Here is a 26,729-nt window from a genome sequence, read left to right as displayed (position 1 = left end):
TGGCCAACTGTTAACTTTCTCTCCCACATATGGTGCCTGACCTGCGAAGTATTTTCACTACTTTGTTCTGAATTCAACTAATTAATGGCTTTGATGATTGACTTGCAGCGGTTCTGCTGTATTTTACTTCTAAATAAATATGAAAAGTTGTGGCTTTTAACGTTACTTTCCTTCTCTCCCCATATTTTCAAATCATTGTAAACAAAAAGGATTAATACTAGTTCAGAACCATGTCATTTAAAACATTAACCTGTCCTTTTTTTTGATGGTTAAATTTTCCTCTATTTCTGTGAATTAGATGAGATTTGACTCAATCAAGGGAATTCATTCCCTTTCATTTAGTATAACTTCAAGAAGCATTAATGTGCAGTGGAATGTTATGTTTCCTCTTAGGCTGGGATGGCACTTTACAAGATAGTTCCAAAGAATCCATATTATTTTTGGTCTGTGATGAGTCTGGTTATGCAGGTAGGTGTTGTTACTAAGGTACATTGAGTGTGCAGTAATGAACAATGGGTGGGGGGGGGGGAATCAGTGCACCATTCAAAACAATGGATTGCAATTCAAGCAGAAACTTTTGTTTCATTTAAAATAATTTCAAATTCATACACAAAAGAATGGGGTAGGAAATTGGTACAATCTTGAGGGAATTGTGTATAGAAAGTCACTTAAAATTTCTTTTGGGATGAAGTTTGGACTAATTTGTATCCTTATTTAAAGAGTCAAAAAACAAGCATATTAAGAGGGATAAATTTGGCTGATAGTAATATATTGCAGTTGCACTGGAACACCTCAAGACTGTCGATGAGATTATTGAAGCACGAGCTCATCTTAAAGTAAGTAAACCCTTTTAAAACTGCATCCTGACTTATGCAGATGGATAAGATAGCTTCCCCTTTTGTGACATATAAACAAAAATATTTAAAATAAAAAGGATTGATGTAGGATGAGTACAAATGGGTGTTCAGGATCAGTGAGGACTCAGTGGGCTGAAGAACCAGCTTCTATGATGTATAACTGACTCCATGCAATGACCTATGTGTTGTGTGTTGATACCACTGCCAAATGTATCATTCCTTCACTGTTTGATGACAGCAGCATTTCTAAGATCATTGATCAATAAAGTGTTATCAGACTGTTTGCTTTTTAAATCAGATCAATTTGGAAATAGACCATTTGGAGAAGTTTAAGTATTGTCAATGGAAAGGTAAGTTACCATTGACAGTATTAGTGTTTCTATTTTTATCAACTATGTTATGAGACACTGGCAAAATTTCAATGGCATAAATTGAGAGGGAAAAATATCCCTGCTTTTGGACTGATTCCACACTCTATGTTGAGATCTTTAACAATTTTTAAATTTATAAAGAGGTGCTTTGTCAAACTGCAGTATAGTCATAGAGGCTCCAATAGCTCAGTGGTTGGAGCACTGGTCTTGTAAACCAGAGGTCATGCGTTTGATCCTTGCTGGGGCCTCATTTCTTTGAGGGGTGCTTGACAAAGTGGCGACTCTTTGTCTTCCCTACAGTAGACTAATTTAAATATTTTCTCGTATGTTACGTTCTAAATGTATTATTTCAAACTAGAGGGCATGGTTTAAGATTGAAGGGGGAAAATTATAAGGGGAACATGAGGGGAAATTTCTTTACGCATAGGGTGGTAGGGATGTGGAATGAGCTTCCGACAGACATAGTCGAGGCGGGATCATTGGTTACATTTAAGGAAAGACTGGATAGTTACATGGCTAGGAGAGGACTGGAGGGGTATGGACCGGGTGCTGGTCAGTGGGACTAGGAGGGTGGGGATTTGTTACGGCATGGACTAGCAGGGCCGAACTGGCCTGTTCTGTGCTGTAAGTGGTTATATGGTTATATGGTTGTGGTGACAGTGATGGAACCTTTACCTATTATCTATGATTCTCAACTTGATGACATTTTTCACTATGGTTTTGTAGTCACATCCAAAATAGATCTGCTAATATCTGGTAGAATTTTGCAATCTGTACTTTATTTGACTGCTAAAATATTTTTTGGAGACCAAAATAATTACACTTGGATTTCGTTTATAACTTTTTTGTATTTATTTAGTCCATATCAGCACAAGATGATAAATTATCGAAGACAATGTTCCTCCCCTTAGCAGAACGGATGGTAGAAAAAATGGTGAAAGAGGACAAGATTGAGGCAGAAGCAGAGGTAAGTAAAAGAAATCCCAAATTGTGAGCCCCAGCTTGAGGGCACCTTATTAAGTCTGCAGATTCATTAAATTTCTCACTGGCCCTGTAATATTTCAATGACTAATACTCCTGTTAGCGAATATTTTTAATCATTCATGATGATTTTGGCAAATCTGTTCCTGCATGTTCAGTTGACTTGTAAACGACATCTGTATATGGTTTGATCTCAGAAATTTGCTTTAGCAAGGAGCGAACACTTAAATACCACCATGCTTGACTCTGTGTGCTGGATTCTTTATTTAGTTATTTGTTGTTCAGGTGAAGACAAAGAAGGTGCGAATCAAATCTGGGTTAATACCCCAATCCTTGATTGTAACTGAAGTTTGAAACTTGAATCAATCTTGGAACCAATTTTAATAAATATAATTGTAACTCTGGTGTTAAAATCATGTATTTAAGTTTGAACATATCACTGAGTTTGATTGATGAAACTATTGTGGATATGATTTTGAGTTTTTGTTTTTGGATAATAGGTTCAGCTTTACTTAATGATTTTAGAGCGTCTTGGGAAGGACTTGGAGGCTCTGGAAATAATCAGAGGAAAGCTGGGAGGTAAAGTGAAAATTAATTTTTCTGTTCATTTTTTTTCTTTTCCTCTCCCTTTCCTTTCACTTGAGAATGTGATTACACTAGCATGGTGAGGTCTCATTACTACTGTTCATGGAAAGTGAATCTAGGCTTGCATTTTAAATATAAATACCATCACAAGGCAATGATAAATCAGAAGCAGAAAAAATCTATTTGTGTGGATGGTCACCTTTTTCCTGCCTCACTGCTTCTAGTTCAATACATGGGAACGTGAGTTGGTTGGGAGCAGCAATACCTATGAGCAGAAAGCCTGCAAAAGATGGTGGGCAGAGCCCAGTACATCACAAGCAAATCTCTCCCCATCAAAAAAATCTACATGGAATGCTGCCATCAGAGAGCAGCAGCAATCATCAAGGATCCACACCACCCAGAACATTGAGGATGTCATTGAGATCAAATGCTTCACAACTAAGGCTAACCAGAAACCATGGTTGGATGCAGAGGTCCAGGCCCTTTTCTGAGCTCGTGATGCTGCCTTTAGGAGAAGTGATAGCATGGCACTAAGATCAGTCACGGCTGAATTCTCCCGTGCAATCTGGAAGGCAAAGCAAGGGTACACACAGAAGATCCATAGACAGCTCTGTGACACCAACGACACAAGGCGCATGTGACAAGGGATCAAGACTATAACGAATCACAAGTCAACGTTGCGACTTAAGGACAATGACGTCTCCCTTCAGGATAGATTGAACACCTTCTGTGCATGGTTTGATGAGAAGAACATGATGACACCAAAGAAAGCTCCACTTCCCTCTAATGAATGGGCCCCCTGCATAGCTGCAGCTGAAGTGAAGAGAACTTTATCCAAAATGAACCCACAAGGTGGCAGGACCAGACAACACACCTGGTCAGATACTGAAGGACAGTGCAGTCCAATGAAGGTCTTCATTGACATTTTCAACATCTCACTGTAGCAGTCCATCATCCTTGTAGGGTTAAAGATAGCTGGCATAATCCTGGTACCCAAGAGAGCGACAATAATAGGCCTCAATGACTACCGCCCTGTGGCACTGACCATTATGAAATACTTCAAGTGTCTGGTGATGGAACACATCAAGGCATATCTCACAGAGACAATGGGCCCATTTAAATTTGCCTATAGAAGAAACTACCACAGGCAATACGATAGCCTTGTCGTTTCACTCCATCCTGACCCACCTGGAGAATGACGCCTCATATGCTAGGCTGCTGCTCATTGACTTCAGCATGGTGTTTAATATGATCGTTTCCCAGAAGCAAGTGGAGAAGCTGTCCTCCCTGGGACTCAAGACTCCTCTCTGTAACTGCGTACTGGACTTCTGAATGGAAAGACCACAGTCTATCCAGGTCGGTAGCAGACCATCGAGCACCGTCATGCTGAGCACTAGAGCACCTCAGGGCTGTATGCTCAACCCTCTCCTGTTCACGATACTGTAGGGGTGACCAACCGCGGCTTGCGAGCTACATGAGACTCTGACGTGAATATGCAGCTCGCAGAGGTATTTTGGCTGTGTCGTGTTAGTGGGTGTGGCGCACATGGCTGTGTTGCAGGCAATGGTATTAAGAGTAGAGCAAGTGTGATCCAGGCCACCCACCCAACTGCTCATATGACATTAATTGCCCTTTACAGGGCCATGTATGTAGAATTTTATTATCCATTGTTAAAGGAATTAATCTATTTGAGTCAAAGGTATTTTTGGAGATCTTTTTCCCTTTGTTCCAATTAAATTATTCAATTTGAACTAAATATTCAAAATATGCTTTGTTAAAGGTGCTTCTTTTCCACCAGAAATAGATTTAATATCCTATTTTATATGAGCTCTTCTGCTACTCTCTCTCCGACTTTGTGCACTTCAATTTCCACCCATGAAGGCTTGCCTCTTCCGTCAAAAAGGGAAGTGACAATTTTCATCTGGGCCACCCAATAGTAATATTTAAAATTTGGGAGTTGCAAATCCCATCCCACCCCACCCCCAATATGGTATTTCCAAACTAATTTTTCCATGTGGCTAATTTACCTTTCCAAAGAAACTTCCTAATAAATTTATTAAAATTAAAAAAAAACTTCTGTGGGAATGGTATTGGAAGAGTCTGAAAGTGGTACTGTATACACAAGAATATATTAATTTTAATACAATTAACTCTTTCAATCAAAGTTATCAAAAGAGTTATCCATTTATTTAAATCTTAAATTTTCTTAAGCAAAGGGAGGTAGTTCATTTTATATAATTTTTTTGTCTTTATCTGTTTTGATCCCCAAATAGTTAATCCCATTCTTCAGCCATCTAAATTGAGTATTTCTTTGACAATTTGTATAATCCTCATCAATTAATGGCATAATCTCAATTTTATCCAATTTGTTTTATTCCCAGAAACCCTCCCATTGTCTTCCAGTTGCAAATGCAGCCTTTGCAAAGACGTTTCTGGTTCTGTCAAATATATTAATTCAGGTACACAATCCTTTATCTGGACATCTAAAATCCGGAAAGCTGCAACAACTGGCATTTTTTTTCTGGTGCTTTTCCACCTTAAGAGTGGAAAACTAGAGGTGAAAAAGCACAACTAGGTTGGCAGGGGGAGAGACAGCAGCGCAACTAGGTTGGGGGGGGAGAGACGGCAGCGTGACTTGGGTGGGCAAGGAGGGAGAGAGACAACAGCGCGACTCGGGTGGGCAAGGAGAGAGAGAGAGAGATGGCAGCGCGACCCGGGTGGGCAAGGAGAGAGAGAGACGGCAGCGCGACTTGGGTGGGCAAGGAGGGAGAGAGACAGCAGCACGACTTGAGTGGGCAAGGAGGGAGAGAGACAGCAGCACGACTCGAGTGGGCAAGGAGGGAGAGAGGCAGCAGCACGACTCGGGTGGGAGAGAGAGGCGGTAGCGTAACTGGAAGGGGGTGGATATGGCAGCACAATTTGGTTGGACTTAAATCTATGGCAGCTGGCTTTTGTTCTGAAATCTGGAAAAATCCAAAATTTGGAACACACTGTCTCCCAAGGGTTCCGGATAAAGGATAGTGTATCTGTACATCCTGAACCCCTTAATGTCTGGATCCTGTCAAATAATTTCTGCCAAAGGTTCTATAGCCAATATAAAAAGAGCCAGAGTTAATGGATATCCTTGTCTGCTAGATCTGGACAGTGGGAATGTTGCAGATACTTGCCCATTTGTCACAACTCTGACTTTAGGTTCATTATGTAGGACTTGAATCCGGTTTCTAAAGTTTTAATGTAATCAAAATCTCTCCACTACTTTAAATAAAATATCCCACTCCAATCTATCAAAAGCCTTTTCCATGTCCAAGGCAACTGCCACACTTAAATCACCCCTTTTCTGCGCCAAATGAGTTATACTGATCGTCTTTTCTTAACAAATCCTGTTTGACCTTTATTTATCAATTTTGCCAAAACTTTCATCAATCTGTCAAAGCTTTGGCTAGTATTTTATAGTCCATATTCAACAAAGAAATCAGTCTATTTAATGATGGTTTCAATGGACCTCTATAATTTTTTGGAATTACCATTATTTTTGCTGTTGAGAAACAGTCTGGAAAGGTATGTGATCTAACAGTTTGATTTAGTACCTCATAAAGCATTAACAAATCCTTAAATTCTTTATAAAATTCCAGTGAAAAACCATCCTCACCGGGAGATATATTAATATTGAATGAATTCAGTGGTCTCCTCCATCTCCAATTGAGTAAAAGATGCATTGTGGTCCATCTGCTCTCCCAAATCCTCATTTGGGAAGACCAATTGTGACAAACAATCATTTATTTTAATATCTCCTTGAGATTCTGGTTTATATAATTTGGAATAGAATGAGTTGAAGGCCTCATTAATTTCCTGTGGTTTATAAGAGATTTTATTGGCTTCTGTTTCAACTGCATTAATTTGTTCTCGAAACCTGCTGTGTTTTCAGTTGCCAAGATAGGGTCTTGTGAGCTCTTTCCCCCCCCCAGCCTGTAGTACCTTTGTTTTGTTCTCATTATTGCTTTCTCTATATTATAAGTTTGTAACGTATTATGCTTGGTTTTTTTTATTAACAAGTACTCTTCATTTCTGTTCTGAGCTCTTCAAGTGCTTCTCCAAATGATGTATTTCTTGTTCCAATTTACCTATTCCCCTCTTGTATTTTTTTAATTCTCACGGTATTATTAATTATTTGACCCCTTAAATAAGCTTTTATGGTGTGTGACAGGCCCAGAGGACTCAAAAACCCAGCAGCAATAGAAATTCACCAAGACAAATGGTCACTTAAACAAAGGTTACTTTTAATTTTCTTTATTCATAAAAACAGGATCAAACTTTAACTTATTACTATTAACTTAACCTAACTTAACGCCCCTCCAAATTCTAAGCGCACGTGTATGTAATGGGTGTGTAAGTTCAGAAAAGTTCTTGATTCACAGTCCAATTTCACCAGTATCAGGCAAATCTTGTTCTGTGCACAGAATTTGACATTTGTAAATCTTCACTAGGCATTTGTGCTTGAAAGGTAAATGGTTATCGCTCAGGAAGGTTCTTGTTGGTTTTCAGAGAGAGATTTGTTGCTCGTTGGACACACAAACTGATTCCTTCCGATCATCCAATTCAATGTCTTGCCGAAGATTACCTCTTTCTTTCAGGTCACCACAGAGCTCCTTTTCTGTTTCCCTTATCTCAGGAAAAACATTATATAGCCAGCAATCTCCTTTTGTATGGACCATAAGGGCTTTGAATAGGCTGAACTCAGAACTCACAACCTGTCTTCAAAATGGGTTTTCAATCAAGCTTCCAAAAGCCACTTCTCTCTCTCTCTCTCTCTCTCCCTCTCTCTCTCTCTCTCTCTGTCATATTTAGAGAAAATCCTGTTTGACCCTCTCTGCTTGCAAAACCACATGACCTTCCTAAACAGCACACTCCACCAAAACAGCTTGCTGAATCCCAAAATCAATTCATGCGAGATCTTATCAATGTTTCCTGAGATGAGCCCTTTCATTTGCACCTCGTTGTGAAAATCTCCAGCACAGGAGTCTTGTCTTTGCAGACTTGTAGGCACCACCTTATGCATTACTCTTGCATTTTAAAATGAGATCTGTTTTGAAGTTTGTATCTTTTTGTGTCCTAACTAAAACCCCACAATCTATCTTCCAAAAACATATCTATACATAATATAAAATATAACATAATCTGTCACAGGTGTCCCATATAACAAATTTATTGACAATAGAATGACAGTTAGTTTCATAGAAGATTCCAATATGTTTTCTTACAAAATCACAAAATTCAGATCTTCTCAACATCAATGGGTTAGTATAATTTTTTTACATCAATTATACTTTATGCCACAAAAGCTTAATAGACTGAGGTTAGATATTTCAGGTAAGTTTTTTTGATGTAAACATGATATAGGTACTTTTTTTTACATTCTGCATGGACATGTCTCCATTGAATTCTTTTTGGACCATTTTAAGAGATTTTTCTTCAACAGGTAATCGGTGTTAAACTCCTGTGAAATCCTATGTGTTTCTTTTGGGGGATATTATCATGGATTAATTCAGATTTAAACTTGGATTTGTTTCAAAAGTAATTTTTAAAAGTCGCCCTGGTAGTTGCCAGAAAATGTATAGCTGTTTCATGGAAATTGAATACGGATTTGATATTAGATGGATGGCGTGATGAAATGCGAAGTTGTATATCTTTGGAAAAGATTACATATAATTCAAAGAAGAAATTATTTTTTGAGAATTTGGTTTCCATAAATGCAAAAGATTGGTGTTATAACTTTATAAGTAATTACGTAATGTTAATTGGTAGAATATTGTGCTAATTTTGTCACTCCCCGGCCTCAACTTAATATTTCATGTTATTTTTTGCTAGATGTTATGTCTGTTTTTCTTTAGATTTTCATCGTGTTGTATGTTATTCAGTGTTTTATTTTATTGTATACTTGATAATTAATAGATATGTTGAGAGTTGTAAATGTTAAAATAATTAGGTCATAATTTAGTTATAAGGTAATATTCAGTAATGTTTTAATACTGGTTTATTTTCTTCTTGTTCTATCTTTTCCTTTTTTCTTTCTTTGAGGGTTTTTCTGTATGGGAGTTGATGGGTGGGAAGGAAGAAAAAATGCTAAAATAGTATGTATTGATTTTGATATATAGTAATTTTGGCCATATATGTAATTTTTACATGTGCCAATAAAGTAAAATTTGAAAATAAAGCAACAATGGTATGAACCACCATCTATATACCGTGTCCTGCTTTATCAGGCATAACAATTGATAATAATAGAAGAAAATGGTCTTGCCTTCTTTTCAGTTTCCATGATTCTATCCTGCAAATGCACTGATGGTAAAAAAAATAAATCTATCTGGGAGTACAAATCTTGTTTATTGGAGTAAAAGGAGTAGTCTCTTTGTTTTGGATATAATTTCCTCTCGGTGTCCATTAAATTCAGCTCTCTAATTGAAACTAAGGTGGATGTTTATCCAAAGATAATTAGCTACAATTTTTCCTACTATCAACCCTGTATGTGACAGATGTCATGATGGGTTGCTTCCTTATTTCATATGTTTTGGTCCTGTTCAGCATTAGATCCCTATTGGAATTCTTAGTTACTATTCAACCTCATCCCATTACATCTTTATTTGGTGTGTTGATTATCAGTGTCAGATTGCCGTGTGATAGATTTTGCCACTTTTAATGGCTAGAGTATGTATTTTGCTAAGATGAAAGGAATCTAATCCTTCCAGGTTCTGCTCAGTGGATGACACAAACCTTATCATGCTTGAATCTCAAGAAAATTAGATGTAATGTTTTGAAAACTGAAGTTTAATAAAATATGGCACACTTTCATGGGATATTTTAATGTTTAATGAATAATACAGTGGTTTACTGTTTTGTATGTAAGATACGAAGTGTTTGTAGTCTCTGAACTTACTTATTTTCAATAAAACAATTCACCAATGTACTATTACTGTTTCCCTTTTAGTGGTTTAAGGCAGCCCAGCGGCTTTTTAGAGAGGGAAATGTGTGTCTAGTGGTGGGATCACATAGGGGTAGCGGAAATGGTGGAGAAAGATGTGATGGATGCGGAGGCTGATAGGCTGATAGGGTGGTAGGTGAGGTTAAGAGGAATCCTGTCCTTGTCGTGCATGGGGCAGAGGGGCCAGGGCATTTGCGGGTAATGGAGGATATATGGGAGAGTGCCAAGTTAATGATGGTAGAGAGAAAGCCAAGTTGTTTGAAGGAGGAGGACATCTCTGATGATCTGGCATGGACATCCTCATCCTGGTTGCAGATGTGATGGAGGAATTGAGAGAATGGAATGGAATCTTTACAGGGGACAGGGTAGGAAGAGGGATAGTTGAGAGAAATGTGGGAATTAGTGGGTTTATAGAAGATGTCTGTCAAAAGTTTGTCTCCTGGGATGGAGTCAGAGATATCAAGGAAAGGGAGAGTGTTGCCAGAGATGGACCAAGTAAATTTGAGGTCAGGGTCGAAGTTGGCAGCAAAGTGGATGAAGGCAACGAGCTCATCATGGGTACATGAGGGAGCACCAAAGTAGTGATCGATGTAGTGAAAGAAGAGTTGAAGGGCCTTGCCTGTGTAAGTTTGTTGCATGGATTGCTCCATGTAACCAACAAAAAGGTAGACAAAGCTGGGACCCATGCAGGTACCCATAGCTATCCTGTAACCTGGAGAAAGAGCCATGAGTCAAAGGAGAAATTATTGAGGGTGAGGACAAGTTCTGCCAGCCAAAGGATAGTGGTGGTGGAGGGGGACTGGTTGATTCTATTATCTAGAAAGAAAAGAAGGGTTTTGAGGCCTTCACTATGGGGAATGGAGGTTTATAGGGCTTGCATATCCATGGTAAATATGAGGAGATCAAGTTCAGTTGTTGAAGTGATGGAGGTTGTGTATTTTCCCAGATGTAGGTGGAGAGGGACTGGACGGGGGGGGGGGGGGGGGGGGGGGGGGGGGGGGGTGCCGGTGCCAACTGAGTCAAGGTAAGCGGTGACCAATTCAGTGGGGCAGGAGCACGTGGACACAATGGGTCTGCTGGTCAATTTGGTTTGTGTATCTTAGTAGGAGGTAGAAACAGGTAGTACGGGATTGGGAAACAAAGTTTGAGGCCATGCCAGGCATGTGACCGGATATGATGAGTTCAAAGATGATGTTTGAGAAATTATTGAGGCTGAGGTCAGTATCACTCCTGACACCTCAGACTCATGAGGACAGGAGTATTAGAGCCAGCACCACCAGGTTGAGGAGCAGCAGCTTCTTGTTAGCAGTGAGAATGCTGAAGAACCAAAGGAACTGCTCACACTAACCATACAAGACTTTCATATTCATGAAACAATGTTTATTTGTATAGATAAATACTTCTCCTGCATATACACTGAAACCTCATAAGAATGCGATTCGTTAATCCACGGAATCACTTGTGGACCCCAAACTTTGCAAATTTTGAAAGATAGATGGATGAAAAAAGGATGATTAAAATTCGGAGAACCAATATTAAAAGAATGCGCTTGCTTTCTTTCATTGAAATTGTTAGTTATAGATAGCTGATCCTTCGAAAACTGGTAATATTTGGGTTTGATTATCAGTGGGCACTCTGACGTATATGCATCTGTTCCAAATATATATATATTGTTTGTCTGGATGTTTGTCGTGTCTAGTTGTGTGTTTGCATGTTTTGCATAAAGGACCAGGGATTGGGTTGTAATTGTACAATCAGATGACAATAAACTTGACTTTGTATTTTATGGCAGTGCTCATTAGAATCAAGACTAGCAATGGTTAAACTTGTTCACTTTGAACCCCTAGGATCTCTTGAACTTAAGTGTGAATCAAGGGAAATGTGTGATTTAAAAAAAATTTTTTTTCTCCTTAGAAAAATTGACCAGCGAGTTGCAGAGTCGTGAGATGAAATGTATGGTGCTGTACAAGAAGCTAATAAAATGGCCTGAATGCAATGCACTATCTCAGAAACTTTTACTGAACAAGTGAGCAGGTCTTCGTTTATTTAATCATATTTTCACTTGGTATGAATATTGCACTTCCATTCGTTATCAGATGAATTACCCTGTTATTATGTATTCAGAAATTGTATCTAATTGACTATTGTATCCTGAAGGATAATTAATCTTCAAGCTTAAGTTAATTGGTATTGTCATAGCATAGAATCTGAATTTTTCCAATGTCCCACCACTTCAAACCAATGAAGGGATTAGTGTCATGGCCAGTAGATGCTTGCAGATACTACTTCACCCAGTGTATCATTATTCATGTACAACTTGACAGCGAATGCTGGCTGGCTATCTATGGAGGACTTACCCAGGGTTTCTGTTCCAACAATCTAAACAAAACCTCTGACCTTTTTTTCCATCAACTATCATCCTCTGGATATATGAGCTAGGCTAAAAGAGAAAGAGTAGGACTGAAGTAGTCAATCTGTATACAGGTACTCCCCGACTTACGACCATAATTTGGACCAAAGGATTGGTCGTATCTTGGAATGGACTTGTGTCAGAATTGTGTACTTACTTGTTAGTCGGTGTCTTGGGTTCTGCAGTTTGGATATGGCCTTCTTGATTCCTTTGCGTATGCACGAGTCTTTGGTTGGTGCATGTGGTATGGGTTCAGTTGGTGCATATGCAAAAATTAAGTGCCCTAATAATAAATTCCAATAATGGCACATGTGCCAACCGAAGATTCACGCATACGCACAGGAATCAAAGTGGCTGCACCCAGCCTATGGATCCCAGGATGCCGACTAATAAGGTAAGTCCGCGCATTTTGGCTCTAACATGTCCTGTATCCCTGTTATAGTTTGTTAAATTCAACATAAACTGCGGAAATTTTATACTTTTTCTTTATATTTTTTAATAAATTTTCGGTCGTATGTGCAGATGGACACAAGTCACATGGATCGCAAGTCAGGGAGTACCTATATTTGAAATATGGTTGGACAGAAATTGTGGACTAATGGGGATTGAATGAAAGCCAGGGTGAAACTCTGGTTTGAACCAATCGGAAGGAGGACGTTCACAGTTCACATGTCTGAACTTTAACTCTGATGCACTGGCACTTACAGCAGTGGACCACTTAAACCATTCTGTGAGCTTCCAGTTGAAAACCTTCTCTGGTTTATGATGCCAGCATCCCCAAGACAGGTTTCTTATAATGGCAAGTGGAAGATTAAATTGACTAAATCCAGCAACATGCAAACAGTTGTAGGAAACAAAGATGTGACAGTACGCAATTTTAACTTTCCACATGTTGACTGAGACTCCCGTAAAAGGGCTGGATTACTTGGAGTTAATCAAGTGTGTTTCAGAAAATTTTCTAAATCAATGTATCAAGATACCAACTACACAAAGTACAATATTGGATCTCCAATTAGAGAATGTAGCAGGACACGTGACAGAAGTATGTGTTGGGGAACACTGGGTCGAGAGATCATAATGCCACTAGTTTAAAGAAAATTATGGATAAAGATAGGCTTGGTCCTCAAGTTGAGATTCTAATTTGGAGAAAGGCTAATTTTGGGGAACTGAGAAAGGATCTGGAAACCATGGATTGGGACAGGTTGTTTTCTGGCAAGGATATGCTCGATAAGTGAAAATCCTTCAAAGGTGAAAATTTGAGAGTACAGAATTCCTGTAAGGATTAAAGGCAAAATTAACAGGTTTAATGAATCTTTGTTTTTAGAGGAATATTGTGGAACTGGCAAAGAAGAAGTGAGAGGTGTATAGCAGGTATAGGCAGCAAGGAATAAATGAGGTACTTGTAGGAAACAAAGTTGTGACAGCACGCAATTTTAACTTTCCACATGTTGACTGGAACTCCCGTAAAAGGGCTGGATTGAGTTAGTCAAGTGTATTTCAGAAAACTTTCTAAATCAATGTATCAAGGTACCAACTACACAAAGTGCAATATTGGATCTCCAATTAGAGAATGTAGCAGGACACGTGACAGAAGTATGTGTTGGGGAACACTGGGTCCAGAGATCATAATGCCACTTGTTAGTGCCGGGGGGGAAAAAAGCAAGAAGGAAATCAGTGGGGACTAAAAGAAGACAAGATGAAGGCAAATCCAAAGGGCTTCTATAGGTATATTAAGAGCAAAATGATAGTTGGAGACAAAATTGGTTCATGAAGATCAGAGTAGTCTGTGTATGGAGCCAGAAGAAATGAGGGAGATCTTAAATAGATTTTTTTTTGCATCTGTATTTACTCAGGAAACTGGCACAGAGTCTTGGGAATGAGGCAAGCAAGCAGTGAGGTCATGGAATTTGTACAGAGATTAAATAGGAGGAGGAGGTGCTTGTTGTCTTAAAGGGAATACAGGTGGATAAATCCCCAGGGCCTGACGAGGTATTCCCTTGGGCCTTGAGGGATCATAGTGCAGAAATTACAGGGGCACTGGCAGATGTATTTAAAATGTTCTTTGCCACGGATGAGGTGCCAGAGGATTTAAGGATAGCTGATATTGTTCCAATATTAATGCAGGAAATTATAGGCAAGTGACCCTGTCATCAGCAGTAGGTAAGTTATTGGAAGGTGTTCTCAGGGTTCGGATGTACAGTCAGGGACTGATTAGGGATAGTCAACATGGCTTTGTGAGTGGTAGGTCATGTTTAAACTTGAAAAGCCATCAGATTGGTTAGTAGGAAAGGTTGTATTATTGTCAACATGGACAAGGTCTCACTTAGGAGGTTAGTCAGGAAGGTTCAGTCGCTTGGTATTCATGGTGAGGTAGTCAACTGGATTCATCATTGGCTATATGGGAGAAGTCAGAGAGTGGTCATGGATGATTGCTTCTCAGACTGAGGGCCAGTGATGAGTGGTGTGCCTTAAGGATCAGTGCTGGGGCTATTGTTATTTGTCTTCTATATCAGTGATCTGGATGATGGTGGTAAATTCGATCAGTAAGTTTGCAGATGACACAAAGATTAGAGATGTAGTGGACAGCAAGGAAAGCTTTCAAAGCTTTCAGAGGGATTTTGTCCAGCTAGAAAATTGAGCTGCAAAATGGCTGATGGAATTTAATTCAGACAAGAGTGAGGTGTTGCATTTTGGAAGAACAAACCAAGGTAGGACATACGTGGTACATTATAGGGCACTATAATGCCCTATAGAACTTACTGTTGTGGAATGATGGAACTAATTGTGGTGGAACAGAGGCATTTGGGAATGCAGATTATAGAATTCCTTGTCATAGATAGGGCATAAAGACCATTTTTGCTATATTGGCCTTCATAAATCAAAGTATTGAAAATGGGAGTCGGGATGTTATGGTAAATTTGTCTAAGACATTGGTGAGGCTAGATTTGGTGTATTGTGTGCAGTTTTGGTAAGTATGCACATTAAAAAAAAAAGTACAGAAAAGATTTAGTAGGATTTTGCCAGGCCTTGAAGAATTGAGTTACAGAGAAATGTTATACAGTTTCAGACTTTATTTTCAGCATTGTAGAAAAATTAGGATATATTTGATAGGGTATACGAAATTATGATGGGAATAAATAGAGGAAATGCAAGCAGTCTTTTTCCACTGAGGTTAGGTGAGATACAAATCAAAGGGCATGGGTTCAGGTTGAGAGATGAGAACTCAAAGGAGTACATTCAGGAGAGTTTCCACACAGAGGAGTGGTCCTCATTTGTATAGTGGTTAGTATCCCCACCTGTTCACAGGAAAGCAGGGTTAAATTCCCCGACAGGGAGCCAGGGTGGCACGGTTGACATAGCGGTAAATACAATGCCTTTGCAGTGCTAGCGATCAGGACTGGGGTTCAAATTCTGTACTGTCTGGAATTAGTTTGTATGTTCTCCTCATGCCTGTATAGGTCAATCGGGTGTAATTGGGCTCGTGGGCTGAAATGGCCTGTTAAAATTTTTTATTAATTTAAAAAGGAGCCTGGAATAAACTGCCAGCTGAAGTGGTGAATGTTGGCTTAATGTTAACATTTAAGAAAAATTTGGGCAGGTATGTGGATGGGAGGGGTATGGTGGGATATGGACGAGGTGCAGGTCAGTGGATGAGGCAGAATAATAAGACCATACAGTTATAGAAACAGAAATGGGCTATTCAGCCATTGATTCTTCCCTGCCGTTTAGTTAGGAGCTGATCCATTTTCCTACTTGTCCTCACTGCCCAGTCTTTTCTCCACAACATTTGATGCCCTGACTGACTAAATAGAAGTAGTTTCTTGTGAGCAGACCCTTGGATTATAAATCCTGCTCTCTCTGCAGAGTAATTATTGTCCAGTGTGGCATTTTAGTCATTCTCTGCCTGAAATAACTTGGCTGCCACAGCAACCTATTGGTAACAAATTCAACAGATTTACTAACCTTCAGTCCTGAAGTTGTGCCCTCTTGTCCTCTACTCTCCCACCATGGTAATTAACCTTTCTACATCTACTCTGTCCATGCCTTTCCTCATTTGAAATGTTTCAATGAAATACCCCCTCCATTCTCTAAATTCCAATGAGTATAGCCAAAGAGCTGTTCAACACTCCTGTTAAAGAATAAGTTAATAAAATTATGATAAAATATATCTTAAAAGGGGTTTAGTTATCAGGTCACATTTCACAAACATCTCATTTGCCATGCAAGAGCTATGTGAGGGAGATTTTGTGTTGGCATTTGGCTTTGCAGAGACGATGGGAAGTTCTTGTGAGAGTTTCACAAGTAGGTGTTAATGGACCAGCATGTTTGAACAGTGTCCAGATTCGAAAACTGAGAAATCTTTTGGCTGTTCAACTGGTGCCAGAGTTTTAAATTGGTTGAAATTTGTTGTCCTAAGACAGCCAGATGGTTTTGCAAACAGAAAGAAAACATCCATTGTTTAAGAGAGAGAGAAATTGAGGAGTATTGTGCAGCAGTTTATGGTGAAAGCTGCAAGTTGGCAGACCTGCTGCAGGACCCCATTTCAAGACAGGTTCTGAGTTCACCAATTCTAAATCTCTGTTGTCAATTGCAGAGGTTGTGGTTGGTGTTTCTCCTGGAATAGGGAAAAAGAAGAACTTGTGGTAATCTGAAAGAAAAGGTTATCTTTTGGAAAAACCTAAGAGAGGGCAAGCTTCTTCAGTAAGATATTTCAATTGCTGATTGAAGGAGATCAGTTTGTGTGTCCAACGAACAACGAATTTTTCTCTGAAACCAACAAAGTCCTTCCTGAGCAGTAACAAGTTAAAGCACCAGAGCCTGGTGAATATAATATATTAAATTTTGTGCACAGTATGGAAGATTTCCTGATACCAGTGAACTTGAAGAAGATGAAAAGTGAATGATTGGACAGTGAAAAAGAACTTTCCTGAACACATAAACACGACATACACATGCGCTTAGAATTAGAAGGGGGTTGTTAATAGTAATAAGCATTGATATTATTATGTATTAAGAAAATAAAAATAGTTTTAAGTAGCCATTGTCTTGGTGAATTTTTGTGCTGCTGGGTTTCTTTTAAGTCCTTTGGGCTCGTAACACTCCTTGTATGATAAACCTTTCATTTCCTCCATCATCCTTGTGAACCTCCTCTGAACCCTCTTCAACATCAGCACACCCTTTCTTAAATAAGGAGCCCAAAACTGCTCACAGTACTCCAAGTGAAGTTTCACCAGTGCCTTGTAGTTCAGTGCAGACGAGAAGGGCCTGGTTTTCTGTGCTGGAATATTCTGTGGATCATTAGAAAAATCTAAAAATTCATTTTAATTGTGCTAAAATCAAAATGGTTTATTCATTTCCATCTCATCCCTGCTTTAATTTCATAGCTTGCAGCCACCATATTGTCATATATATGATTGCAGTTCTGTAGAATATGGTTAATTCTTTGAAAAGTTCAGGGGAGCAACCCAATTAAAACTGGTTTGTGTTATGCTCAGTAGAACATTCATCTGATGGTGCAGTACATATGGACAAAATGCAGTCTATCCAAAGTCTTCACCACAATATTTTGGAGTGGATAGTAACCATACAGAACCACAAACAATACAATATGCAAACTCACTGATGGAATCTTAAAGTCTCATGCTTTAACGGAGGAAAGCAATCTCAGCTTTAGACAGGATTTTGACTTTTTGGTTTGCAAATGCCTTTCTGACTACCTGGTATAAGCCATTTTAAAAGCAATAATCTGCAACAACATTCAACAGACCCAGGTAGGGTCTGACAAGATTTGTGGCTGCAGCTATAGATCCGAGGTAGGATTTTTTGAAGAACTGTAAAGACAGATCCTCTGAAAGCTTGAAATACGAGTCCTCTATCTCTGCCATAGCCTTCATCTCAGATTTTGCTGTTTGTTGGAGAGAAGCATTTGAAGACGGCGGTTACTGAAAGTAGACAGGAAACAAATATAATTTCTTAGGGAAATGGTTAATGCTTTCCCGCTGTCAGGAAAGTACCTTTTATTTAAAGAATTGTATGCCTATTACATGTTATTCTGAATGACTGACTAAATAAAAGAGGTTTCTTGTGAGCAGACCCAAGAAGTAGTTTGGATTATAAATCCTCCTCTCTCTGCAGAATAATTATTGTCCGCCATGGCATTTTAATACATTTCCTGCCTGTAACCACTTGCTGGTCTTTGTACCGATTTAGGAGATTTTTTAAATTATGTTTTTAGAACACTGTCTTCAGTCACTCAGATCGCTGGATATGCTTCTAAGAAATTTAAATTAGTCATGATCAAGACTTCTTTGCAATATAACAAAATGCTAATGTCATAATGTCAATATTTACAAGCCCCGTTTTGCATACATTTGAAATTTTCCAATACCCAAGCCACCAATTCCAACATTTCTGTTTACAGAGATACAGGAATCTGTTGGTTGTGTTTGATTTCCTTTATTTCTGACTCCATACTGACTTTCTCACTTCAAAATTTTGTTTCACTTGAAACACTGCAGTCAAAAGATTTACTAAAAGCAAACTTTTGATAAATTCCTCTTTGATTATTTTTAAATCAATTTCCTTATTAGATTTTCAAAATTTCTTTCAATGAATGGCACATTTACAGTAATTTCTGTAAACAATTGTATATGCTTGCCTTGAACTTCATTAGCTAATTATAGTCACAATTATATTGGATTATTTATATATACATTTTTGGCAATGAATTGTATCTATCAAATGCACAAATTTTATTTCCGTCTCGTGTTTTTTTGAAGTAAAATGTACAGTGATTCCACTTTAAGGTGTCCTCAAGTAGCTTGAGTATGATTGGACATTTGATTTAAAAAAAAATCAATCTAATAAAGCAGAAAATGTTGGAAATGTGCAGAAGGTTGGTCAAGATCTGAAAGAAAAAGATGAGCACTTTTCCTCTTCCAGATGCTGCCTGAGCAGCTGTGCATTTTAACATTTTCTGTTTTTATTTCAGATTTCCAATATTCGTGATCTTTTTAAATATATACCGTAAGTTGTATAATCCTCTGCCTCTTACATACAGTAAGACTCCTTTTACAAGAAAGTATTATTTCCAATAGAGTAAAGTCCAAATATTATGTAATAAAACTGAAGGTGTCATCCATTCCTAAAAAGTCCAAATACTTTTGGGTCCTTTGTCATTTATCCAAAGGAAATTTGGTAAATGTTTGTATATACAAGGTTCCATTTCTCAGGCAAGATTAGTTTGACCTAAAAATAAATCTATTGTAAATTTCACCACACTTCAAATTTGTTATAGCATCTAATCATAACAGTACTGAAAGTCAATTTATCATCAATTTAAAAGGTAAAGGTTCCATTATTGTCACATAATACATTTAGAATGTAACATACATGAAAACCTTTAACTTTTGTTTACCATAAGGCAGACAGTTGCCACTTTGTCCAGTGCCCTCACAGAATTTAACATTGTTGCTTGATCCTGCTGGTTTTTTCTCAGATTTAAACATTTACAAGCAATTGCCTACTTCAAAATGAGTTTCTCTCAACAAGTAGTGTGTAATGCACTTATTTGGCAGTGGACAGGAAATTGAACAGTGCAATCTTTACAGTATATACGTATGTGAGGTTTTGTTCACTGTGCAATGTTTTTGTTCTCTTTTAGCCCAGATGACTGGCAGTTCTACTTGTCCTACTTTGATTCCCTCTTCCATCTGATTGATACTGCTTGGACTCCACCCAAAGAGGCAGAACAGTAAGTAATTTTTTCTTTTTCTTAATTTTGTATTTCGATAGCACAGTAACAGGCCCTTCCAGCCCATGCTGCCCAAATATCCCAATTAACCTACAACCCTTGTAGGTCTTGGACGATGGGAGGAAACTGGAGCACCCATAAAAATCCATGCAGACACAGGGAGCGCATACAAACTCCTTATAGATAGCACTGGATTCAAACCCTGGTCACTGGCACTGCAACAGCGTTGCGCTACCTGAGCTGCCCATATATAATTTCTTTAAAATATTTTGAAAAGTAAACTAATTGTGTTCTCCCTCTACATAAGCTATTGAATAGAATTAGAGGATCTATATTCTGTAGGAGGGAAGAAAAGTGTGCCTCTGCATAAATAAATATACTTGAATAATTATTTATGGAATTTTGTATATATTTCAGAACAAAGCAAATTTCCATCATGACTTAGGATTGTAGAAAATAATCCTATTAATGGTCTTTTGGCATACATTTATAAACACATAATACATTGAAACTCTGGTAGTGTCTTGTGTGTAAATCCCAACTGTTGGGCATCTGGCTCATGAAATCTCAGTTCCTGAGCCCCTTAAAAGCTCCCAAGGCCTCTGTTACCACAATTCGGAGTACCATTTCTCAAACTTACTTTAAACTCTTGGAGTCCTGATTTCCTTGCTTCCTGCAAACTTAGCAGGTTCACTGAGATTTTTTGCAATTTATGACATTAAAAAATTGAATTGTAATTGGCTAATAATAGAAGTAATATCCAATCATTTAGAAAATATACAGGTTAGCACAACCAATGTCTTGACTTTGCCATGTTATCAGAATCTTACTGAGTTGCTCAACTTGATTTTGTTTCAATTATTCTATCCCTGGCCTGAAATAGTAGGGGGAAGGGTGGAAGCTATAAATATAATTCCATGTCTCCTCAGAATGAAAAAATCTGAAGAATTGTCAGGTTGAATGCTTGGAAGTTGATCCTTCATTCAAAGCAAACTCAAGTACACAGCACAAAGCAAACTAAAGTACACAGTACAAAAGAAACTCCAGAATACAGGCTGTCGTCTGGCTGTGTGCAGTGACAGGCAACGCATTTTCTGTCAGTGTTACAAATTTAGATAAGAAATTAATTGGTACAGAATATTACTTGTCGACCTTTACTTCTGTGTTATCAAGTGTTATTAAGTGAACTGTCCCATATCTGCCAGTACAATAGGCCAGGTTTTGCTCACACTGCCATCAAATGATTTGCATCCAGAGGAGTACCCTATCTGACCTTCAGTAGAAAATGCTCAGCAATCAATAGGCCTTGGGTTGCATATTGCAGACTTGACATCTAATATTCAGAGTTAATTGAAGCCTATTACAGCAGATGTAAACACAGTACAACTCCGATTATCTGAAATTGGATTGTCCAAAATCCTCAATTATCCAAAAAATTTTTTTAAATTGGGACAAATGAGGATATCCAAAACAAATCAAAATTTCTCATTTATCGGAAAAAAAATTAAAATTTGGATATATGATGATATCAGAAATAAATCAAAATTTCTCATTTATCCAGAAAAAAAAATTAAAATTTGGATATATGACGATATCAGAAATAAATCAAAATTTCTCATTTATCCGAAATTTTTAAAAAAAAATTTGGATAAATGAGGATATCCGAAAATAAATCAAAATTTCTCATTTATCCAAAATATTTTTGGAGCCAAACTGACTGGACCTCTGGCTCCTGACAGCGGCAGCAGCACACCTTGGGCTCCCAGCGATGGCAGCAGCGGGAACCTCAAGCTCCTGGTGGCGGCAGCAGCAGACTTCGAGCTCCCGGCAGGATCAGGACGTTCGGGCTCCCAGCATGAGCGGGGCCTTGGTGGGGAGATTTCGATGATTAATGGTGGCCGGCATTTTTTTTGTGAGAATTAAACATTATTTTAATGCTGAAAAAGCCTTACCTTGTTGTTTGTTGTTGTTTAAGCACAAGTGATTTGCTGCTGTGACTTGGCTGTTTTTTAAAAAATGACCAGTTCTCCGCAAATAGTATCCAAATAGGCCCAATCCCGATCATTAGACATTTAAAATGATTAAAACATTAAATAATAATTAAATAAGCATCATCAAAAGCTGATAAAAGAATATTTTTCCATTTTGATTTCAGGCTGTAATTCCCATTCAGATAAAGGGCACCCTACTCTCACACCAGTTATGACTGGACTGGAATCGGAAGGGGATTCCCCAGGAGGTCTCCAGAGATGGAATAAAGTGATAGATGCACTTTTATTCATCAGTCATTCAGTCTTGGTTGTTTTACAATTGACACTTATTACGGAGCTTGGGATAGCACCATATTCACCTCCATAATGTAATTTGGGGGATTCTCCTTGATTATCCCACAACATTTAACAACAATTAAAAACACTGAACAATATCAAAAAAATTACAAATATTTGCACCACTGCTGAAATTTTTATTATTTTCACGAACTTATGCCTTTAAATTTACACTGTATAAACTTCTATGTGATTATGCACTGAAAAAACATTAGGTCACAATTTCTCTCTGCACAGTTCTTTGGAGGGTCCGGTCACCTGTTTTGTACAGGAGGCCATAAACTTTGTGGAGGAGAGAATTTTGAATGAGGAACCAAAGGGCTCTCGCCGTCTGAGGGGACCATACCTGGCTAAACTTGAATTGATCAGGCGGCTAAGAGAGAGGGGTACCAATGATGAACACAAACTTGGTGAGTGGTTAATCATTTATATGATGTAAATTTATTTTTCTACCAGCATTTCAATAATCGTCACAGAGAGTAAATTTCCTAGCAAGGTTCTTGAAGCAGTTGTAATCCATATAACATCGAATAAGGGGAGGTTTGAATTTAGCTGTGATGCCCTTCACGATCAAAGAGTCCCAATATTAAATAAGGGTTTGAAGACCTTTTAGAAGAAGGTTTTGAAGGGTCAAGGAATGTACTGCGAGAGAAAAGGACTTAGAAAGGGAAAAAGAAAATCAAATTTTACCTTTTAATGATACTGGCTCATGATAAAGGTGGTTGGTTTGAATTGTAATTGCTTTTATTGGCAATTGTGCAGACATCTCCAACACAATCAGTGAAATTCTTAAGCATGTCATTCAGAAGAAGGGCTGTCAATATTTAGTTGGTCATTGGTATCTCTAGTGAAAAAAAAGTCAACATTTTGAGGAATTAGTCATTTAGCTGGAATGACTATTTGACCTTGAATATTTTCATTGTTTCTGTGGGTTTTTTTTACTTTAAATTATCATGTAACATTGACCAGTGCCAAAGCTTTGTTTGATACAACCTCTGAGCAGTCACAGAAATAGAGTGAATTCTCAACACTAACTCTGAAGTAACAATTCAAAATTAGAGACCCTCAGACACAAGCTTTTCTGAATTTGGAATGGAATGTTATTGTTAGGTAACCCAGTTAACCTGTTCAAATCAGAGACTGGACCTATAATCTCTACTGAGTTATCTGATTACAGTGTAGTGGCAGTGGAGGATTTGCTTGTCTTTTTTTTTTAAACAAGATAAATTATTGTTTTCTTTTTTTCATGAAATGTAACCCAGATGCATATTGTGGATCCTTCCATTTAATTGCTCCACACTAAACACTTAACTAAGAAAAGGAGCTAAAAATGGTCTTGTTAATTTTGTAATATTCAGGTTAGCAGTTTACATGACAACTGCTCCCCTTAAAACAATAAAAACTATAATAATGAGCATGTGATCCAGATTTATTGCATCACTGGCAGTTTTAGAGTTGTAGCGCTTTCTGGTTACTTACGTTTTGTATTTTAAATTGTGTATCAATAGTCTTGATTAGATTTAAGCTTCAGCCTTTGAGTGGGGTTAAGTGAATTAGAAGTTTAAACCTGCTATCAGATTACACAATGAAAATTTTCACGACTTCATAATTCTCGGCATCGTCGATGGTAATAGTTACTCCAATGCTTACTCTCTTTTTGTGTTTTGTCTTTCCTTCTGCTAGGGATACCTGAGGAGCTGATGTTCCAGTACTTTGAGAGGTTTGGGGATAAACCTTGCTGTTATTCTGACCTGAGAATCTTTGTCGATCTTCTGTCACCAGATCGGCATACACAGGTGAGACCAGGAGACTGCCAGAGTCTCCATTCGCTCAGATGTGCTTCAGTGAGGTGAATGGGTAAGTGCACCCAGTGGCTTCTGCATTCAGTCAGTACAGGAATTGGTTGTCACTTTGTGCATTTATTAATAGCAAAGAAATTTAATTTTTTCCTCCAGTTAAGAGATTTTAGAAATTATGCAGCCTTTAATTCTTAAGCAAGCTGGTAAAAGTAAATTTAGAAAGATTTCTCACTCAAAATGAATTTGGCATTTCGTCAGATGGTCATGGATGCAGGATAAATTGAGATGAGTAAAATGGTATAAAGCTGCAGTATTTAGATATTTTCTGAAGAAATTGAAATGAGGCTGGTGATTACAATGTTGGAGATGGGATAACAACCTGTTCATGTACCAAACCAATGCAGTATTACCACGAAGGCTAGTTACATTGCCACTAAAATGAAGTGCATTTTTTCTAATTTATTTACTTAAACTGTAGAGTGCACAACATAGAAAAATTAACTTGTGCGTTTTGTCCTGTACATGTGATCTCATAATGAATTGATGATAAGAGTAGGGTTTGATGGTCTTTTGGACCCTTCAAAACTGCAAGGTTTTCAGAGTTTCTTTTGTTTTATTTATGGAATGTAAAATACATCAAACTCAAACCTTAAGAACATTTTGATTTCTTAAAATATCTTCATTGGGACCTAATGAAGAATTTTGGCTTGAAATTTCAACCATTCTTTTTCTCCTTCTGGTGCTTCTTGATCTGCTGAGTTTCTCTAGCGGATTGTGTTTGACTTCAGGTTCCAGCATCCTCAGTCGCCTGGGTGTCCCTTCTCTACCCTATTTGTTTATTAGTCAATATCACTGATTAAATTGCAACAACTTGATTCCCATTTGTTCCTTTAGCTTCTATTTCTCTAACTGCCTACCCCTCCCCTTTGTATTATTCGCCAATAACTATTATTCGTCCTGATTCTGCATATTTAAAGCCAGTAACTTCAACATCTGTATCTTTTTTAGTGGTTTCATTTGACTGCGGATTGAAGTTGTTTATTGTGAGTGTATACTGTATTTCCAAATCACACAAAATTTTCATTGTTCACTTCTGTCTTTAGCTGTACTTATGATACCTTTTTTTAAAAAAAAGTGATCCATAGAATATTACTGTATATTCCCTCTGCTTTGCTTATTAGAAGATAAATTGGTATCTATTTCATTGATTCTGATAATGGTTCAGGACGAAACACCCAAATAACATAGAATGTTCCATGTGCTTTTGGATGTTTTGATACCAACCCTTTTATCACCGTGCCGAAAAGTGGTCTCTCTAACCGTGAAATATGAACCATCTTGTTCTTTGCTCTTGTATCTTAACGTATAACAATGTCATGTGTACAACATGATTAATATATATTTTGAAATTGCTGTTGCTATTCTTGTTTTTTCTGCAGTTCATCAACAAACTAATGGAAGTAGTACCTCTGTCAGTATCAACAAACACTGACCTTGCATTGCCTGGTGACGTCAAAGCTATGCAAAGGCACATGCTCGTCGTCCAGTTTGCCAGATTGTTAGGTCTCCATGAGACCTTGAACCGGACACAGAAACTCAGTCTTGTCAAGGAGCTAATGCAGAGATATAAGCATGCCCTGGAGTTTGGTGAGCTCACTTTTTTAAATCTGATTTTGTTATCAGGATATTTTGCTTTCTGATGTTGCTGCCTAGATTTACATTTTAGTAATTATTATATGCACATTGATTTTTAAATTGAAAGTCAGTGGGTTTCTGCTGAAGGGTAAAATCTGAAGGCATTATTTGGTGTCTAACTATACATTTATCAAAGCGTGAGGGCAGTTTGCTGTTCTCGGTGTAAGATGTGGGAGGTCCGGGAGTCTTCTAGCCTCCCAGGTGTCCATGTCTGCACCAGGTGTGCTGAGCTGCAGCTCAATGACCTTACCCTGGTCAGGGAAAATGAGGAAATCCTAGATAAGAGTTACAGCCAGGTGGTCACACCAGGGCCACGGGAGGAGAAGTGGGTCACAGTTAGGAGAGGGAAGGGGAAGAGTAAAGTCCTAGAGAGGACCCCTATGGCTGTAACCCTCAATTATAGGTACTCCTCTTTGAGTACTGTTGTGGGGGGGGACAGCCTAGCTGGGGAAAGCAACAGTGGCTGTACTTCTGGCACAGGGTGTGCCCCGTGGCTCAGAAGGGTAGGGAAAGGAAGAGGAGGGCAATAGTCGTAGGGGACTTAATAGGTAGGAGAACAGATTCTGTGGACGCAATAAGGAGAATCAGATGGTGGTGCCTCCCTTGTGCCAGGGTCCAGGATGTTGCTATTCATGTCCAAGATATCCTAAAGTGGGAGAGAGATGAGCTAGAGGTTGTGGTACATGTAGGTACCAACAACGTAGGGAGGAAGAGTGAAAAGGTCCTGAAAACTAGAAAGCTGAAAAGACCGCAAGGGAGTAATCTTGGGATTACTGTCTGTGCCACACCACAGTGAGAGCAGGCATAGAATGTGGTGGAGGATAAATAAGTGGTTGAAGGGATGGAACAAGGGGCAGGGATTCAAGTTTATGGATCACTGGGATCTGTACAAAATGGACGGGTTGCACTTGAATACCAGGGGGACTAGGATCTTGGCAGGGACACTTAAACTAAAATGGTTGTGGGGAGGGAACC

At 38.4% G+C, this 26,729-nt stretch overlaps 1 protein-coding gene across 9 annotated transcripts in view; it reads left to right on the top strand.

Moving 5' to 3' along the window:
- Positions 1-26,729, top strand: part of naa25 (N-alpha-acetyltransferase 25, NatB auxiliary subunit) — a 151,323-nt gene that overhangs the window by 60,418 nt on the left and 64,176 nt on the right. For 8 of the 9 annotated variants that reach the window (XR_011356138.1, XR_011356137.1, XR_011356136.1 and 5 more), the window contains 8 exons: positions 394-468; positions 2,088-2,195; positions 2,710-2,788; positions 11,685-11,796; positions 19,844-19,933; positions 22,498-22,670; positions 23,944-24,056; positions 25,499-25,706. Coding sequence is in view for 5 of the 9 variants with exons in the window: in XM_069932813.1 (XP_069788914.1) it covers positions 394-468; positions 2,088-2,195; positions 2,710-2,788; positions 11,685-11,796; positions 19,844-19,933; positions 22,498-22,670; positions 23,944-24,056; positions 25,499-25,706 (958 nt within the window). In the remaining 4 variants the exon portion in view is untranslated. The remainder of the gene's footprint in view (positions 1-393; positions 469-2,087; positions 2,196-2,709; positions 2,789-11,684; positions 11,797-19,843; positions 19,934-22,497; positions 22,671-23,943; positions 24,057-25,498; positions 25,707-26,729) is intronic. The other variant, XM_069932812.1, reaches the window with a different exon arrangement.

This window comes from Narcine bancroftii, chromosome 4 (assembly GCF_036971445.1).
Source record: "Narcine bancroftii isolate sNarBan1 chromosome 4, sNarBan1.hap1, whole genome shotgun sequence".
NCBI lineage: Eukaryota > Metazoa > Chordata > Chondrichthyes > Torpediniformes > Narcinidae > Narcine > Narcine bancroftii.
This window is presented reverse-complemented; position numbering and strand designations above follow the sequence as displayed.